The 18,724-nt window shown below is 47.5% G+C and overlaps 1 protein-coding gene across 1 annotated transcript in view; it reads right to left on the reverse strand.

The window, feature by feature from the left end:
- Positions 1 to 6,996: 6,996 nt before the first annotated feature.
- Positions 6,997 to 18,724, reverse strand: part of LOC147118556 (uncharacterized) — a 56,456-nt gene continuing 44,728 nt past the window's right edge. The window contains exons 4-5 of the mRNA XM_085983935.1: positions 10,034 to 11,218; positions 6,997 to 7,005 (exon numbers count right to left, since the gene is read on the reverse strand). Coding sequence (XP_085840061.1) covers positions 6,997 to 7,005; positions 10,034 to 11,218 — 1,194 coding nt within the window. The remainder of the gene's footprint in view (positions 7,006 to 10,033; positions 11,219 to 18,724) is intronic.

Consider the following 18,724-nt stretch of genomic DNA (forward strand, 5'->3'; position numbering starts at 1 on the left):
TCCAGGCTGAAGTTCTGCTCCCGCCGCAAGATCCTCCCCCCAAATTGTCCTTTCTCATAGAGTCATAGAGTTATACAGCACAGAAAGAGGCCCTTCGGCCCATCGTGTCCGCGCCGGCCATCAAGCCCTATCTATTCTAATCCCATTTTCCAGCACTTGGTCCGTAGCCTTGTATGCTATGGCGTTTCAAGTGCTCATCTAAATGCTTCTTGAATGTTGTGAGGGTTCCTGCCTCTACCACCCTTTCAGGCAGTGAGTTCCAGATTCCAACCACCCTCTGGGTGAAAAAGTTTTTCCTCAAATCCCCTCAAAACCTTCTGCCCCTTACCTTGAAAATATGTCCCCTGGTTATTGACCCCTCTACTAAGGGGAAAAGTTCCTTTCTATCTACCCTATCTATGCCCCTCATAATTTTGTACACCTCAATCAGGTCCCCCCTCAGCCTTCTCTGCTCGAAGGAAAACAACCCCAGCCTGTCCAGTCTCTCTTCATAGCTGAAGCGCTGCAGCCCAGGTAACATCCTGGTGAATCTCCTCTGCAACCTCTCCAATGCAATCACATCCTTCCTATAGTGTGACGATCAGAACTGCACTCAGTATTCCAGCTGTGGCCTAACTAGCGTTTTGTACAGCTCCATCATAACCTCCCTGCTCTTATATTCTATGCCTCAGCTAATGAAGGCAAGTATCGCATATGCCTTCTTAACCACCTTATCTACCTGTCCTGCTGCCTTCAGGGATCTATGTACATGCATACCAAGGTCCCTCTGATCCTCTGTCCTTCCTGGGGTCCTACCTTGCCTTGATAGTCCTCCCAAAATGCATCACCTGACACTTTTCAGGGTTAAATTCCATTTGCCACTATTCTGCCCATCTAACCAACCCGTCTATATCATCCTGTAGCCTGAGGCTTCCCTCCTCGCTATTTACCACTCCACCAATTTTTGTGTCATCTGCAAACTTACTGATCATACCTCCTACATTCATATCTAAGTCCTTAATGTACACTACAAACAGCAAGGGACCCACAACTGATCCCTGCGGTACACCACTGGACACATGCTTCCAATCACAAAAACAACCTTCGACCATCACCCTCTGCCTCCTGCCACTAAGCCAATTTTGGATCCAATGTGCCAAATTGCCCTGGATCCCATGGGCTCTTGCCTTCTTGACCAGTCTCCCATGCGGGACTTTGTCAAAAGCCTTACTGAAGTCCATGTAGACTACATCAACTGCACTACCCTCATCCACACACCTAGTCACCCCCTCGAAAAATTCAATCAAATTGGTTAGACATGATCTCCCCCTGACAAAGCCATGCTGACTATCCTTGATTAATCCTTGCCTCTCCAAGTGGAGACTAATTCTGTCCCTCAGAATTGTTTCCAATAATTTCCCTACCACTGATGTTAGGCTCACTGGCCTGTAATTCCCTGGTTTATCCCTACTAACCTTCCTGAATAATGGCACTACATTAGCTGTCCTCCAGTCCTCTGGCACCTCCCCTGTGGCCAGAGAGATTCTGAAAATTTGTGTCAGAGCCCCTGCAATCTCCTCCCTTGCCTCACAGAGCAACCTGGGATACATCTCATCTGGGCCTGGGGATTTATCCACTTTTAAGCCCCCTAAAACCACTAGTACCTCCTCCCTCACAATGCTAATTTGTTCAAGTAAATCACAATCCCCTTGCCTGAGTTCTCTGCCTGCATCATCCTTCTCCATAGTGAACACAGATGCAAAATATTCATTTAAAACCTCACCTATATCTTCTGGCTCTACACACAGATTGCCATTTTGGTCCCTAATGGGCCCTACTCTTTCCCTGGTTATCCTCTTGCCATTAATATACTTATAAAACACCTTGGGATTTTCCTTTATTATGCCCACCAGTGTTTTTTCATGCCCCCTCTTCGCTCTCCTAATTTCTTTTTTAAGTACCCCCCTGCACTTTCTATACTCCTCTAGGGCTTCCACTGTTTTTAGTCCTTTGTATCTGCCAAAAGCCTCCCTTTTTTTCCTAATCCATTCTTGTATATCCCTTGACATCCAGGGTTCCCTGGACTTGCTGGTCCCACCCTTGAGCTTTACAGGAACATGTTGGCATTGTACTCTCTCTATTTCCTTTCTGAATGACTCCCACTGCTCTGATGTGGATTTTCCAACAAGTAGATGATCCCAGTCCACTTTGGCCAGATCCTGCCTTATCATATTAAAATCGGGCTTCCTCCAATTTAGAAACTTTATTTCCGGTCCATCTTTGTCGTTTTCCATGACTACCTTAAATCTCACTGAATTATGGTCACTGTCACCAAAATACTCTCCTACTGACACTTTTGTGTAGTAGTGTGCTCCAGCCAGGTGATGCTAAACACTCAGGTGAGAAGACAAAAACCTACAAAAGTGCATTGAAAACAAAGCTGATTTATTTGACACATATCCGGAATATTAAACTCCAGCCCAGTTATAGGGTTATTAACTTCAGCAGAAACAAAACCAAACTGTCAGAATGAACAAGGTTAAGTCCTGGATGTGATTAACAGCAGCAACAACAGCAGAATCCGACCCCTGCAGTCACTTGTGAACTGGCTGGTGTCTCAGCAGGTTGGATGACCGATGGAATCCCTCCCCGCCCACAGAGCAGGTGAACGGCCTCTCCCCAGTGTGAACTGGCTGGTGTATCAGCAGGGTGGATGAACGAGTGAATCCCTTCCCACACACAGAGCAGGTGAATGGCCAATCCCCAGTGGGAGTACTTTGGTGTTGCATCAGTTTCCTTTTGCTTTTAAAGCTCTTCGCAGTCAGAACATTTAAAAGGTCTTTCATTAGTGTGAACAAGTTGATGATCAGTGAGGTGGGATGAGCAAGTGAATCTCTTCCGACTCATGCAGCAGGTGAACAGTCTCTCCCCAGTGTGAGTGCGCTGGTGTACAGTGAGTTCAGATGACTGCCTGAACCCAGTCCTGCAGTGAGAGCACCTGAACGGCATCTCGTCAGTGTGAACACGTTGATGGCACATCAGTTCCCCGGAACTTTTATAGCACTTCCCGCAGTCCAGGCATTTAAAAGATCTCTCCTTAGTGTGAACTCGCTGGTGTATCAGCAGGTTGGATGAATTAGTGAATCCCTTCCCACACTTGGAGCAGGTGAACGCCCTCTCCCCGGTGTGAGTGTGTTGGTGTCTCAGCAGTCTACTTGCACTTTTAAAGCTCAGCTCACACTTAGAACATTTAAAAGGTCTCCTATCAGAGTGAACAAGCTGGTGTTTCCGCAGGGTGAATGACTGAGTGAATCCCTTCCCACACACGGAGCAGATGAACGGTCTCTCCCCAGTGTGAACTCACTGGTGTTGCAGCAGGTGGGATGACTGAGTGAATCCACTTCCACACACGGAGCAGGTGAACGGCTGCTCCCCGGTATGACTGCATCGATGAGTTTCCAGGTGGGATGGGGAATTGAATCCCTTCCCACAGTCCCCACATTTCCACGGTTTCTCTATGGTGCAGGTGTCCTTGTGTCTCTGCAGCTTGGACAATCGGTTGAAGCCTCGTCCACACACAGAACACATGTACGGTTTCTCCCCGCTGTGAATGGTGCGATGATTTTTCAGGCTGTGTAACTGGTTAAAGCTCTTTCCACAGTCAGTGCACTGGAACACTCTCACTTGGTGTGTGTGTCTCGGTGCCTTTCCAGTCACACTGATGTTTGAAATCTTTTCCCACAGACAGAACAGAGAAAAAGGCCAATGATATTCAGGTCCTGATGAATCAAGTGACTGTCAGATTGTGTTGTGATGGGGCAAGTTATTGACTTGGATAGAAAACTGGTTGGCAGACAGAAAGCAAAGAGTTGGAATAAACGGGTCTTTTTCCGAGTGGCAGGCAGTGACTAGTGGGGTACCGCAGGGATCGGTCCTTGGACCCCAGCTATTCACAATATATATTAATGATCTAGACAAGGGAACTAGATGTAATATCTCCAAGTTTGCAGATGACACAAAGCTGGATGGGCATGTGTGCTGTGAGGAGGATGCTGAGAAACTCCAGTATGATTTGGACAGGTTGGGTGATTGGGCAGAAGCATGGCAGATGCAATATAATGTGGATAAATGCGAGGTTATCCACTTTGGTGTCAAAAACATGAAGGAAAATTATTATCTGAATGGCAGTAGATTGGGAGAAGGGGAAGTGCAACAAGACCTGGGTATCCTTGTGCACCAGTCGCTGAAGGTAAGCATGCAGGTGCAGCAGGCGGTTAAGAAGGCAAATGGTATGTTGGCCTTCGTAACGAGAGGGTTTGAGTACAGGAACAAGGATGTCTTGCTGCAGCTGTACAGGGCCTTGGTGAGACCACACCTTGAGTATTGTGTGCAGTTTTGGTCACCTTATCTGAGGAAGGATGTTCTTGCCATGGAGGGAGTGCAGTGAAGATTCACCAGGCTGATACCTGGGATGGCAGGAATGACGTATGAGGAGAGATTGTGTCGATTGGGCTTATACTCGCTGGACTTTAGAAGAATGAGAGGGGATCTCATTGAAACTTATAAAATTCTAACAGGACTAGACAGACTAGATGCAGGAAGGATGTTCCCGATGGTCAGGGAGTCCAGAACCAGGCGTCACAGTTTAAGGATAAGGGGTAAGCCATTTAGGACTGAGATGAGGAGGAATTTCTTCACCCAGAGAGTGGTGAACCTGTGGAATTCTCCACCTTTAAAGGCAGTAGAGGCCAATTCATTAAATATATTCAAGAAGGAGTTGGATATATTTCTTAAGGCTAAAGGGATCAAGGGATATGGGGAGAAGGCAGGTACAGGGTACTGAATTTGGATGATCAGCCATGATCTCATTGAATGGCGGAGCAGGCTCGAGGGGCCGAATGGCCGACTCCTGCTCCTATCGTCTATGTTTCTATGTTTGGTTTGAGTTTCCTGTCTTTAAATCCTCCCCATCTAATACCCTGTAAAAGGAGTTTACAAAAGTCATCACTGTAAGTAAGTGCAGGATAGAAATTCAGAACAGACAATTCTAGTTTCTATGGAACATTTTTTCCTCTCTTGTTCCCCCAAAGTTGTAAATCCCCATCCCACACACTCTCCCTCCTCACTGTGCTGAAATCCAAACCCATCGCACCATCTCCAGCATTTCTTTCCTCCACTCCCAGTTTCTCCCCTCCCTCTGCTCTGGTTGGGTTCAGTTCTACACCTGCTTTGTGCAGAGTGAGAATAAAATCAATGAGTCAATGATTGTCTCTCTGGGTCACTGGGACCCTGAAGCCCCGCTCACTCTCTGTTCCTGTACTAAAATGGCCATGCATGTACCGTGCTGCAGGAAGAACCAGTCTGTCCTTCCTCCACCAAGATGGCGGCACGTAACCCGGACCTGTCACCGAGTAAAAGCCTCACCGCTGCCGTCCGCCGGAACACAGACCGGGCCGCTGGATCTCATTCGGGCCTGAGGCCGTTCTCCAACTTTATAAACCCTGCGGCGCGGCCTACCCGCAGTTTATTAATCTCCCGACCCCGCTCCTGCAGCTCCGCCTGGCAATCGCGTGAGCCTTTCTTTGTAAAGTCGGCGAGGGACAAGTGACCCGGGCCCATGGCCTGATTGACAGGAGCTTCCGACCAATAGGGAGCGAGTGGGGCGGGGCTGGAGGAGCGAGCCGGCGGCGGGTCCTCTAACCAATCGGGGAGCCCGAGAGGCGGGATTGCGCCGGCTGATTGTCTGATGCGCAGGGCAGCGAGTTTCTCCAGTCCCTTGTTCAGGGCCCGGGGCCAGGGGAGGCTGTGGGCCTTTATTCCCCTTATTGGACACAAGGCTCTTTGGCTCACAACACACTGGCTCAGGTTTTAATAAAGACTTTTAAAATTCATCAATAAAAGCAAATAAACCTGGATGCTTCTGAAGAATAATTTTTTTAATATTTAGGAGTAAAAGTACAAGTTTCTTTCCCTCTGGGGAATTTATTATTAGTTTCAGGAAACAACAACAACCACTTGTATTTATAAAGCACCTTTAACGTAGTAAAACATCCCAAGGCTCTTCACAGGATCGTTATAAAACAAAATTTGACACCGAGCCACATAGGGAGATGTTCGGGCAGATGACCAAAAGCTTGGTCAAAGAAGTAGGTTTTAAGGAGCATCTTAAAGAAGGAGAGAGAGGTAGAGAGATGGAGAGGTTTAGGGAGGGAATTCCAGAGCTTAGGGCCCAGGCAACTGAAGGCACGGCCGCCAATGCTGGAGCGATTAAAATAGGGGATGCTCAAGAGGCCGGAATTAGAGGAGCGCAGATATCTCAGAAGGTTGTAGAGGCTGGAAGAGATTACAGAGATAGGGAGGGGCGAGGACACGGAGGGATTTGAAAACAAGGATGAGAATTTTAAGAATGAGACACGTGAGGAAAAGCAGGGAGTGGGGGAGGGTCAAGCCCTTATGGGACAGGGTCGCTAATTCTGTTCTGCGACAGTTACTGGGACAGACTGTATCTCCCCCTCTCCTCCACACAGGGATTTGTGGTAGTTAAAGGGACAGTGATTCTTCTTGTTCTGTGAGATTGTAATTAAAGGGACACTACTCTGAGATGGCTGTGAACCTTTAGTGCCGCCAGCCTTTCTAAAACATCTTCCTTTCTTTGAAGATCTGTGTGAACTCGCTGGTGACTCAGCAGGTTGGATGAAATCTGAAACCTCTTTGCACAGTCAGAACATTTAAAGGGTCTCTCATCGGTTCTGGGGCAGGAGGGATCTGGTTAACAGTGATCACAATATCATTAGGTTTAAAGTAGTTATGGAAAGGGACAAAGAAAAATCAATGGTGAAAATACCCAGCTGGAAGAGAGCCAATTTCAATGATTTGAGAAGGGATTGAGCACAGGTGGACTGGAAACAAAGATTGTCCAGGAAAACAGTGAATGACCAATGGCAGGCCTTCAGGGCTGAGATCGTTCAGGTACAAACCAAGCATATTCCCATAAGGAGGAAAGATGGGCATCCAAAGCTAGAGCTCCTGATGACAAACGATATAGAGGTTAAATTAAAACAGAAAAAGGAGGTTTACAACAAATGTCAGGTACAGAATACAGTCAAAAACCAGGCAGGGGGGAAATGAAACAGGAAGTAAGAAGGGCAAAGAGAGAATATGAGAAAAGATTAGCGGGTAACATAAAAGGGAACCCAAAAATATTCTATAAACATATGAAAAGTAAAAGGATAGTTAAAGGAATGGTGGGGCCGTTTAGTGGAGCTCATCATAAGAACATAAGAAATAGGAGCAGGAGTCGGCCATTTGGCCCCTCGAGCCTGCTCCGCCATTCAATGAGATCATGGCTGATCTGATCTTGGGCTCAGCTCCATTTCCTTGCCTGCTCCCCATAACCCTTCACTCCCTTATTGTTCAAAAATCTGTCTCTCTCCACCTTAAATATATTCAATGACCCAGCCTCCACAGCTCTCTGGGGCAGAGAATTGCACAGATTTACGACCCTCTGTGAGAAGAAATTCCTCCTCATATCAGTTTTAAAAGGGCGACCCTTTATTCTGAAACTATGCCTGAGTTCTAGATTCCCCCACGAGGGGAAACATCCTCTCTGCATCTACCTTGTCGAGCCCCCTCAATATCTTATATGTTTCAATAAGATCACCTCTCATTCTTCTAAACTCCAATGAGTATAGGCCCAGCCTGCTCAACCTTTCTTCATAAATCAACCCTCTCATCTCAAGAATCAACCTCGTGAATCTTCTCTGAACTGCCTCCAATGCAAGTATATCCTTCCTTAAATAAGGAGACCAAAACTGTACGCAGTACTCCAGGTGTGGTCTCACCAATACCCTGTACAGTTGTAGCAGGACTTCCCTGCTTTTATACTCCAGCCCACTTGCAATAAAGGCCAACATTTCATTTGCCTTCCTGATTACTTGCTGTACCTACATGCTAACTTTTTGTGTTTCATGAACAAGGACCCCCAGGTCCCTCTGTACTGCAGCATTTTGTAATCTCTCTCCATTTAAATAATAATTTGCTTTTTTGTTTTTCTTACAGTTTGCCAACCGGAAAATGACTCATTTATCCCGACTCTCTGTTTTCTGTTAGTTAGCCAATCCTCTACCCATGCTAATATATTACCCCCAACCCCGTGAGCTCTTATCGTGTGCAGTAACCTTTTATGTGGCACCTTATCGAATGCCTTCTGGAAATCCAAATGCACCACATCCACTGGTTCCCCTTTATCCACCCTGCTCGTTACCTCCTCAAAGAACTCCAGCAAATTTGTCAACATGATTTCCCTTTCATAAAACCATGCTGACTCTGCTTGACTGTATTATGATCACACGGAGGCAGAGGGCGTGGCTCAGGTGCTGAATGAGTACTTAGCATCTGTCTTCACAAAAGAAGATGATGACGTTAATGTCGCAGTAGAGGAGGGGGGAGTAGAGAAATTGGATAAAAATGGATAGAAAGGAGGTGCTCAATAGGTTGTCATCACTCAAAGTTAACAAGTCACCTGGTCCAGATGCGATGCATCCTGGGTTGCTGAGGGAAGCTAGGGTGGCGATAGCAGAAGCTCTGACCACAATCTTTCAATCTCCCTCAGATATATGGGAGTGGTGCCAGAAGACTGGAGGATTGCAAATGTTACACCCTGTTTAAAAAAGGGGAGAGGGATAAACCTGGTAACTACAGGCCAATCAGTCTAATGTCAATGGTGGGTGAACGACTAGAGACCATTGTCAAGGACAAAATTAATTCTCACTTGGAGAAGCCAGTGTGGATTTGTTAAAGGTAAATCGTGTCTGACTAACCTGATTGAGTTCTTTGATGAAGTAACAGAGGGTTGATGAAGGTAGTGCAGCAGATGTTATATATATGGACTTTCAAAAGGCATTTGATAAAGTACCACACAAGAGACTCACTCGGAAAATAGAAGCACAGGGAATTAAAGGGCTGATGGTAATAATTGGCTAAGGGAGAGGAGGCAGTGAGCAGTGCTGAGGGATGTTTTTCTGACTGGAGGGAAGTATGCAGTGGGTTCCCCCAGGGGTCGGGATTAGGGCCACTGCTTTTCTTGTTATATATAATTGACCTGGACTTGGGTATAGGTGTACAAGTTTGAAGTTTACGGATGATACAAAACTTGGCAACGTAGTAACTAGTGAGCATAGTAGTAGCAGACTTCAGGAGGACAGAGACAGACTGTGAAATGAGCAGACACAAGGCAGATGAAATTAAATGAGGATAAGAGTGAAGTGATGCACTTTTGGAGAAACAGCAGGGAGAGGCCGTATAATCTAAATGGGACTATTTTGAGGGGGTGCAAGAGCAGAGGGACCTGGGGGTCCATATTCACAAATCTTTGAAAGTGCCACAGCAAGTTGGTGAGGTGGTTCAGAAAGTGTATGGGATACTTGGCTTTGCAAATAGGGCCATTGAATACAAAAACAGGGAAGTTACACTAAACCTTTACAAATCACTAGTTAGGCCTCAGCTGGAGTCTTGTGTACAGTTCTGGGCACCACACTTTAGGAAGGATGTCAAGGCCTTGGAGAGGGTACAGAGGAGGTTGACCAGGATGGTACCAGGGATGAGGGACTTCAGTTGTGCGGAGAGATTGGAGAAGCTGGGATTGTTCCCCTTAGAGCAGAGAAGGTTAAGAGGAGACCGAATAGAGGTGTTCAAAATGATGAGGGGGTTTTAATCGAGCAAGTTGGGAGAAACTGTTCACTCTGGCAAGTGGGTCGGTAACCAAAGGTCACAGATTTAAAATAGTTGCTAAAAGAACTAGAGGGGAAATGAGGAGAATTGTTTTCACACATTGTTAAGATCTGGAACGCACCATCTGAAAGGATGCTGGAATCAGGTTCCACAGGAACTTTCAAACGGTAATTGGACATGTCCTTGAAGAGGACTAGTTTGCAGAGTTATGGGGATAAAGCTGGGGTTTGGGACTAAATTGGACAGCTCTTTCAAAGAGCCGGCACAGACACGATGGGCCGAATCACCTCCTTCTGTGCTGTTAGAGTCGATGATCAGTGTGAACTCGCTGGTGTCTTTTAAGGCTCTTAGAGCTCTTAAAACTCTTCCCACAGTCAAAACATTTCATGGATCTCTCATCAGTGTGAACAAGCTGGTGTAACAGGAGGGTGGATGAATGATTGAATCCCTTCCCACACACTGAGCAGGTGAACGGCCACTCTCCAGTGTGAAATCGTTGGTGTCCATTCAGCTCCCGGGAGCTTTTAAAGCTTTTCCCACAGTCAGAACATTTAAAGGGTCTCTCGTCAGTGTGAACTCGCTGATGTACCAGCAGGTTGGAGGACCGAACGAATCCCTTCCCACACACAGAGCAGGTGAACGGTCTCTCGCCAGTGTGTAGGTGCTGGTGTCGCTTCAATTCCCGGGAGCGTTTAAAGCTCTTCCCACAGTTAGAACATTTAAAGGGTCTCTCGTCAGTGTGAACAAGCTGGTGTGACAGGAGGGTGGATGAATCAGTGAATCCCTTCCCACATTTGGAGCAGGTGAACGGCCTCTCCCCAGTGTGGAGGTGCTGGTGTCTCAGCAGGTTGGTTGACCGAGTGAATCCCTTCCCACACAAAAGGCAGGTGAATGGCCTCTCCCCAGTGTGAGCTCGCTGGTGTCCCTTCAGCTCCCCAGAGCTTTTAAAGCTTATCCCACAGTGGGAACATTTAAATGGTCTCTCATCAGTGTGAGCAAGCTGGTGTCTCAGCAGGGTGGATGATCCAGTGAATCCCTTCCCACACATGGAGCAGGTGAACCGCCTCTCCCCAGTCTGAGCACGCTGGTGTGTTGTCAGATCCCGGAAGCTTTTAAAGCTCTTCCCACAGTCAGAACACGTAAACGGTCTCTCATCAGAGTGAATAAGCTGGTGTCCCTTCAGATCCCCGGAACATTTAAAGCTCTTCCCACAGTCAGAGCATTTACACGGTCTCTCATCAGTGTGAACAAGCTGATGTCTCAGCAGGGTGGATGATAGAGTGAATCCCTTCCCACACTCGGAGCAGGTGAACGGACTGTCCCCGGTGTTACTGTGCCAATGAACTTCCGACACAAATGGGGAACTAAAACCCTTCCCGACATCCACACCTTGACCCAGCTTCTCCCCGGTGTGACGGTGCACATGTCTCGCCAGGTCAGACGATCGTCTGAATCCGCGACCACACACGGAACACGTGTGCGGTTTGTCATCACTGCTTTCTCCTTCCATGTGCAAAGGCCGATGATATTCAGGTCTGGATCAATTGAGCGATTCCGATCTTGATGTGATGTTTGGTCTGAGCTTCCTGTCTGTAAATTCTCCACTTCTAAAACACTGTAAAATAATTAGAAAGGGTTAAGAGGGAGAAGGGTGTGTCAGACACCGCGCATGTGCCACATGACCCCGCCCTCACCCGGCCCGCACCGTGCATGCTCAGTACACCACCCCTCCCCCACATGTCTCTCCTGCGCCTGCGCCGGGCGCTGATTCTTGGTCGAGGCCGGTGTCGGTTCCCAGTCGGAAGGCGGGGGGTGAAAGTGAAGTTTGCTAAACATCCGAATGCGATCCCAGCGAGGCGGAAAATCCGCACCTCAGAGTCAGTGGTGGCCCAACCTGGCCCCGAGCCACCGAGTCCGTCACCCCGCAACCCGCTCACCGCCTGATTGATGGCAGCTTCCGACCAATAGGGGGACAGTGGGCGGGGCTGGAGGACCAGTAGAGGGCAGCGGGTCCTCCAACCAATCCGGGGTCCCGAGCGGCGGGGCTTCAGGGAGCTTCACTCAGCATCAGAGCAGCACCTGCACTGGGAGTGTTTGATGGGACAGTGCAGAGGGAGCTTTACTTTGTATCTAACCCGTGCTGTACCTGCCCTGGGAGTGTTTGATAGGACAGTGCAGAGGGAGCTTTACTCTGTATGTAACCCGTGTTGTACCTGCCCTGAGAGTGTTAGATGGGACAGTGTAGAGGAAGCTTTACTCTGTATCAAACCCGTGCTGTACCTGCCCTGAGAGTGTTAGATGGGACAGTGTAGAGGAAGCTTTACTCTGTATCTAAACCGTGCTGTACCTGCCCTGGGAGTGTTTGATGGGACAGTGCAGAGGGAGCTTTACTCTGTAACTAACCTGTGCTGCACCTGCCCTGGGAGTGTTTGATGGGACAGTGTAGAGGGAGCTTTACTATGTATCTAACCTGTGCTGTACCTGTCCTGGGCATGTTTGATGGGGCAGTGCAGAGGAAGCTTTACTCTGTATCTAATCCATGCTGTACCTGCCCTGGGAGTGTGTGATGGGACAGTGTAGAGGGCGCTTTACTCTGTATCTAACCTGTGCTCTACCTGCCTTGGGAGTGTTTGATGGGACAGTGTAGAGGGAGCTTTACTCTGTATCTAACCCATGCTGTACCTGCCCTGGGAGTGCTGGTGGGGCAGTGTAGAGGGAGCTTTACTCTGTATCTAACCCATGATGTACTGGCCCTAGGAGTGTTCAATGGGGCAGTGTAGAGGAAGCTTTACTCTGTATCTAACCCGTGCTGTACCTGCCCTGGGAGTGTTTGATGGGGCAGTGTAGAGGGAGCTTTTCTCTGTATCCACCCGTGCTGTACCTGCCCTGGGAGTGTTTGATGAAACAGTGTAGAGGGAGCCTTACCCTGTATCTAACTCGTGCTGTACCTGTCCTGGGAGTGTTTGAGGGGACAGTGTAGAGGGAACTTTACTCTCTATCTAACCCATGCTGTACCTGCCCTGGGAGTGTTGATGGGACAGTGTAGAGGGAGCTTTACTCTGTATCTAACCCATGCTGTACCATTCCTGGGAGTGTTTGATGGGACAGTGTAGAGGGAGCTTTACTCTGTATCTAACCCTTGCTGTACCTGCCCTGGGAGTGTTTGAAATATATCGCCGATCCTTCGTCGTCGCTGGGTCAAAATCCTGGGCCTCCCTCCCTAACAGCACTGTGGGTGGACCTTCACCATACGGACTGCAGCGGTTCAAGAAGGCAGCTCACCACCACCTTCTCAAGGGCAATTAGGGATGGCCAATAAATACTGACCTTGCCAGCGCCGCCCACATCCCAGGAATGATTTTTTTTTAAATTCCTACCACAGTCGTTAATATAGGAATAACACTATTTAATATATATATAAATCCATATGTATATAAATATATAGACATAAATATATATACAAAAATATGTTTGACAACTTTGACTAGTTTCTCCTGCCTGATATAAACCAACCCCACAGTCACTGACACCAATCTCTTCCTGTCTGATCTAAACCAACCCCACAGTCACTGACACCAATCTCCTCTTGTCTGATATAAACCAACCCCATAGTCACTGACACCAATCTCCTCCTGTCTAATATGAAGGTATGAAGGTGGACATACAATGGCTAACATTCAAGGAAATAATGCATAATTTGCAACAAACATATATTCCTCCAGGGCATAAAAACCCAAAAGGAAAAGTGATCCAAACATGGCTAACAAAATAAATTAAAGCTAGTGCAGGAAGCTTTTGTTTAAATGGCAGTTAAATATCCGGAACGCTCTATCCACCGGCAAAATTCAGGAGTCGGTTCAGATAACTTTTTTTACTTTTAGTTATTTTTTTACTCATTTGTGGCTGTGCAAGCGTCTAGCTGAAGCAGTTGCTAAGCTACAGAGACGCTTGCAAGCTGAGCCAATTGTTTTGAAGCTGTTGCTAAGCAACAGGGTTTGTTGCTTCAGCTGGAGCTCAGAAGCTCCGTATGTTTTAACTATAGCGCTCGGTTCTCCGGCAGTTTTGATGGGCCGGCACCAGCTCGGTCCCGTCCATGCCGGATACCAGAAAGTTTCCTGTAGTAAGTCAAAGGAGGAAGCTTATAAAGTTGCCAGAAAAAGCGGTCAGCCTGAGAATTGGGATCTTTTTAGAAATCAGCAAAGGGGGACCAAGAAATTGATAAAGAAAGGGAAAATGGAATATGAGCACAAACTAGCAAAAAATATAAAAACGTATTGTAAAAGCTTCTATAGGTATATGAAAAGGAAAAGACTGGTGAAGGTAAATGTAGGTCCTTTACAGTCAGAGATGGGAGAATTTATAATGGGGAATGAGGAAATGTCAGAGAAATTAAATAAATACTTTGTTTCTGTCTTCACGGAGGAAGACACAAAAAACCTCCCAGAAATACAAGCAAACCAAGGGTGTGGCGAGAATGAGGAACTTAAAGAAATTATTATTAGTAAATAAACAATACTAGCAAAATTAATGGGACTAAAAGTCGATAAATCCCAAGGACTGGATGACCTACATCCTAGTGTTTTGAAAGAGGTGGCCATTGGGATAGTGGACGTATTGGTTGTAATCTTCCAAAATTCTATAGATTCTGGAATGGTTCCTGCAGATTGGAGGATGTTATGTATTGTGTGTTCTATTGTGTGTTCTCCTCCCACCTGTGGTGGCGCTGTCACAGGAGGTAAATGGTTGGGTGTTCTCTGTTAAGTTTAGCTCTCTTTGTTCGGAACTTTCCAGAACTTCCTTTCCTTCCAATAAAGCACTTCATGTTTGAATCTCTGAGTTCTGAGTCCTAAATTGTGTCTAGGTAGAAAGGTACCGACACAACAAGTGGCACCGAGGAGCGAATGAATCTGCGTACGTTACGGGTGCAGTGAGTAAACAGAAAATTTAATTTGAAACGTGAGATGGCTACTATATTAGGAAACATTGGTGATTTTGATGAAAATGTGGAGCAATGGAGCGCTTATACAGAACGTTTTGACTATTTTGTATTGGCGAATGCAGTGGCAAATGAAAAGGTCGTGCCTACCTTTTTGAGTGTAATCGGGCCGAAGACATTCAATTTACTTCGCAGCCTCACGCAACCAGATAAGCCAGGAACTAAAACATATAAGCAACTAGTGGAAATTCTTGGAGCACATTTTTCACCGAAACCTCTGGTTATTGCTGAGAGATTTAGATTTCATAAACGGAATCAAGAGGAGGGGGAATCAGTGACGATGTTTATTGCTGTTTTAAAAAGGTTGTCAGAACACTGCCAGTTCAAGGAGGTGCTGAATGATACCATTAGAGACAGACTTGTGTGTGGTCTGCAAAATGCAGCCACACAGAAGCGCCTTCTTACTAAGAACAACTTTACTCTTGAAAAGGCCATTGAAGTTAGTGTCTCCATGGAGATGGCGGAAAAGGAGGCTCACCAGTTGAGTTCAACAGGGAGAGTTCACAAGGCGTCGTCTGAGCCTAAAGGTGCGCGGAACGGCACATGTTACCGTTGTGGGAAAACGGGCCATCACGCTAATGACTGCTGGTGTACGGAGCTGGAATGCTGAAATTGTGGCAAAAAGGGTCACATTGAATGCGCCTGTAGAGGTAAAAAAAGAACAGACAGAGCTGGGAAACATGGAAGCAAAATGTCTGTATTTGGACAAGAGAGGAAAAAGAGTGTTCATTCAGTGCAGTATGATGGAACAAGCAAAATTGAGGGGAGCGACACCTCTGAGGAGGAAGAGGTGCACATACTGACGGTTGCAGGTGATTTAAATGGCTACTGGGTGTCACCACTGGTGGAGCGACAATCAGTGCGGATGGAGGTGGACACAGGCGCGGCTGTGTCCCTTGTTTCAGGCACTATCTACAACAAAATGCGAAAGCATCTTACCCTTCAGCCAACAAACATTGTGTTAAAGACGTATACCGGCGAGCCTGTGGCCATGAGAGGCGTCATTGAGGTGACAGTTAAATTGAATGGACAGACTGCAAAACTGCCACTATATGTGGTAAAGGGAAAATACCCATCGCTACTGGGACGTGCGTGGCTAGAGAAAATCACGCTGGACTGGCCTGCAGTCCGCATGATGTCAAAAGGGGAGTCAGGTCTGACTGCAGTGTTAAACAAACATGCAGAACGCTTCAATGGGGAACTTGGGAGCATGAAAAAGATCAGCGTGAGACTGGACATTAAACCTGACAGGAAGCTGAAGTTTCACAAAGCCTGACCTGTACCCTATGCAATTAGGCCAAAAGTTGAGGCTAACTTGGAGGCCTTAATCGAGAATGGAGTCCTGGAGCCTGTGAGCATGAGCAAATGGGCCACACCCATTGTTCCTGTCCTGAAAAAGGATGGATCTGTTCGAATCTGCGGGGATTTTAAAGTGACTATTAACCCGGTGCTGTCTGCGGAACAGTACCCTCTTCCCCTCATTGATGATCTTTTTACGGGCCTGGCCGGAGGGCAAAAGTTCAGCAAAATAGACTTATGCCAGGCTTATCTACAAATGCATGTTGATGACAAATCAAAGGAGCTGCTGACAATTGTGACACACAAGGGGCTATACAGGTACTGCCGCCTTCCATTTGGAATTACGTCGGCCCCTGCTCTATTCCAAAGGGCAATGGATCAGATTTTGAGTGGACTGCCAGGAGTCCAGTGCTACCTGGAAGACATCCTTGTCACTGGGACAAATGAGGAGGATCATCTTCTGAACTCAGATGTGACACTACAACGACTGAAAGAGTACGGACTCAGAGTTCGTAAAGACAAATGTGAATTCTTTCAGTCTTCAGTTGAGTACCTGGGGCATGTGATTGACGCTACTGGCCTGCATAAGGCGCGGTCAAAGGTCAAGGCGATCGTGGAGGCCCCAGTACCCCAGAATGTGAGCCAGTTACGTTCATTTCTGGGGCTACTTAACTACTATGGGAAGTTTATTCCAGACTTAGCAACATTGCTGAAGCCGTTACATCAGTTGCTATGTCAAGGCAAAACATGGAAATGGACTGAACTGTGCAATGAACCTTTCGCCCAAGCAAAGAAAGCATTGCTGAAATCGGAGGTCCTGACACACTTCGACCCAAAGCTACCCATGCAGCTAGCATGTGATGCATCACCATATGGTGTGGGAGCAGTCATATCCCACATCATGCCTTCGGGTGAAGAGAAACCTATCACCTTCGCATCACGCACCTTGAACAAGGCCGAGAGTAACTATGCGCAGATCGAGCGCGAGGCCTTGGGAATCGTTTTTGGAATTCGAAAATTTCATCAGTACCTGTTTGGGAGAAGGTTCACACTCCTGATGGACCACCGTCCATTGACTTCAATCTTCGGGCCCCACACCAGAATTCCATCTCTCGCTGCAAGCAGGATGCAAAGGTGGGCTTTACTATTGTCAGGACACACATACGACATCAAATATCGCAAATCAGACTTGCACGGCAACGCAGACGGTCTCTCGAGGCTACCCTTGCCTGTTACTCCCCCAGAGCCTCGTCAGATAGACATCTTCTACTTTAGACAAGTGGAGGGAGCACCTGTCACTGCAGTTCAGGTGCGAAGGTACACCCGCAACGATCCAGTCCTGTCTGAGGTAATGGACGATGTCATTCGAGGGAGAGCTATAGGAGATTCTCCTAGTTTGAAACCTTACGTTTCAAAAAGAAATGAGCTCTCTGTCCAGGCAGGTTGTCTTCTTTGGGGACGCCGTGTCATCATTCTGCCACCTCTGAGGGAACCTATACTGCGACAACTTCATACAGGCCACAGTGGGATGGTTCGGATGAAGGAAATGGCAAGAAGCTACTTCTGGTGGCCAGGACTCGATGGGAATATTGAGGAGAAAGCCAAAACATGTTCCCCATGTCAAAGGGTCTGGAATGTTCCACAGCTGGCAACCCTACACCCCTGGGATTGGCCTGCAGAAGTGTGGCAGCGAGTACATGTGGACTTCGCCGGTCCTTTCGAAGAGAAGATGTTTATGGTGGTTGTGGACGCTCGTAGCAAGTGGCCAGAGGTCGCTGTGATGAGGTCTACCACGGCAGAGAAAACAATTGAGAAACTTGGTGAGATGTTCAGCCGTTATGGCTCACCGGAACAACTCGTAAGTGACAACGGTCCACAATTTGTATCACAGGAGTTTGCAACCTTCCTGCCTGTGAATGGTGCCCAACACATCAGGTCTGCGCCCTCTCATCCCTCTACTAACGGCCAGGCAGAAAGGTTTGTGCAAACTTTGAAGCACACCTTGAAGGTATTGCAAGGTCAGGGCTCAATCCACCAACGTCTGAACAGCTTCCTGTTGTCCTACAGGAATGAACCGCATGCCACAACCAAAAATCCCCCGCTTCGCTCATGATGAAGAGGCAGTTGCGGACAAGTTTTGACTTACTCAAACCTCCAAGGGCAGAACAGGTTGTCCATTGTCAACAACAAGCTCAAGTTGAAAAGAGAGAGAAAAGAGCCAAGGAGAGACGGTTTCACCCTGGAGAGCACGTCCTAGCTCGAAACTACAACACTGGACCGAAATGAGTTCCTGCTACGGTGATCGCGCAGACGGGCCCTGTGTCTTACATGGTTGAGACTGCTGAGGACGTCGTCTGGAGAAGACACACAGATCAACTGTTGCTAGGAGCAGAGACAGCCACAGAGGCTCCAACGGCTGGTTTGCCTGAACAGTTTCCGGATGATACCGCAAACCAGCATCCTTTGCCACAGTGCTCTTCTCCAACACAGGAAGTCAAAGAGACTGTTCCACCTGTGCAAACTCCTGACTTTCAACTGACACAGGCACCTTCTCCATCCAGGCCTGTGTCAATGCCTACTGCTGTGGAAGCCAGCGATGACCGTCGGTATCCTGCCAGAGAGCGGCGGCCTCCAAGACGCTTGGATCTGTAGGCTTAGTGACTTACACACAAGACTGGGGCAGAATAAACCCCAGGGTAAAGTCAGGGTTTGAGGCAGTCT

Source organism: Somniosus microcephalus, chromosome 4 (genome assembly GCF_052327205.1).
Source record: "Somniosus microcephalus isolate GS21.2 chromosome 4, FLI_Smic_1.0, whole genome shotgun sequence".
Classification (NCBI taxonomy): domain Eukaryota; kingdom Metazoa; phylum Chordata; class Chondrichthyes; order Squaliformes; family Somniosidae; genus Somniosus; species Somniosus microcephalus.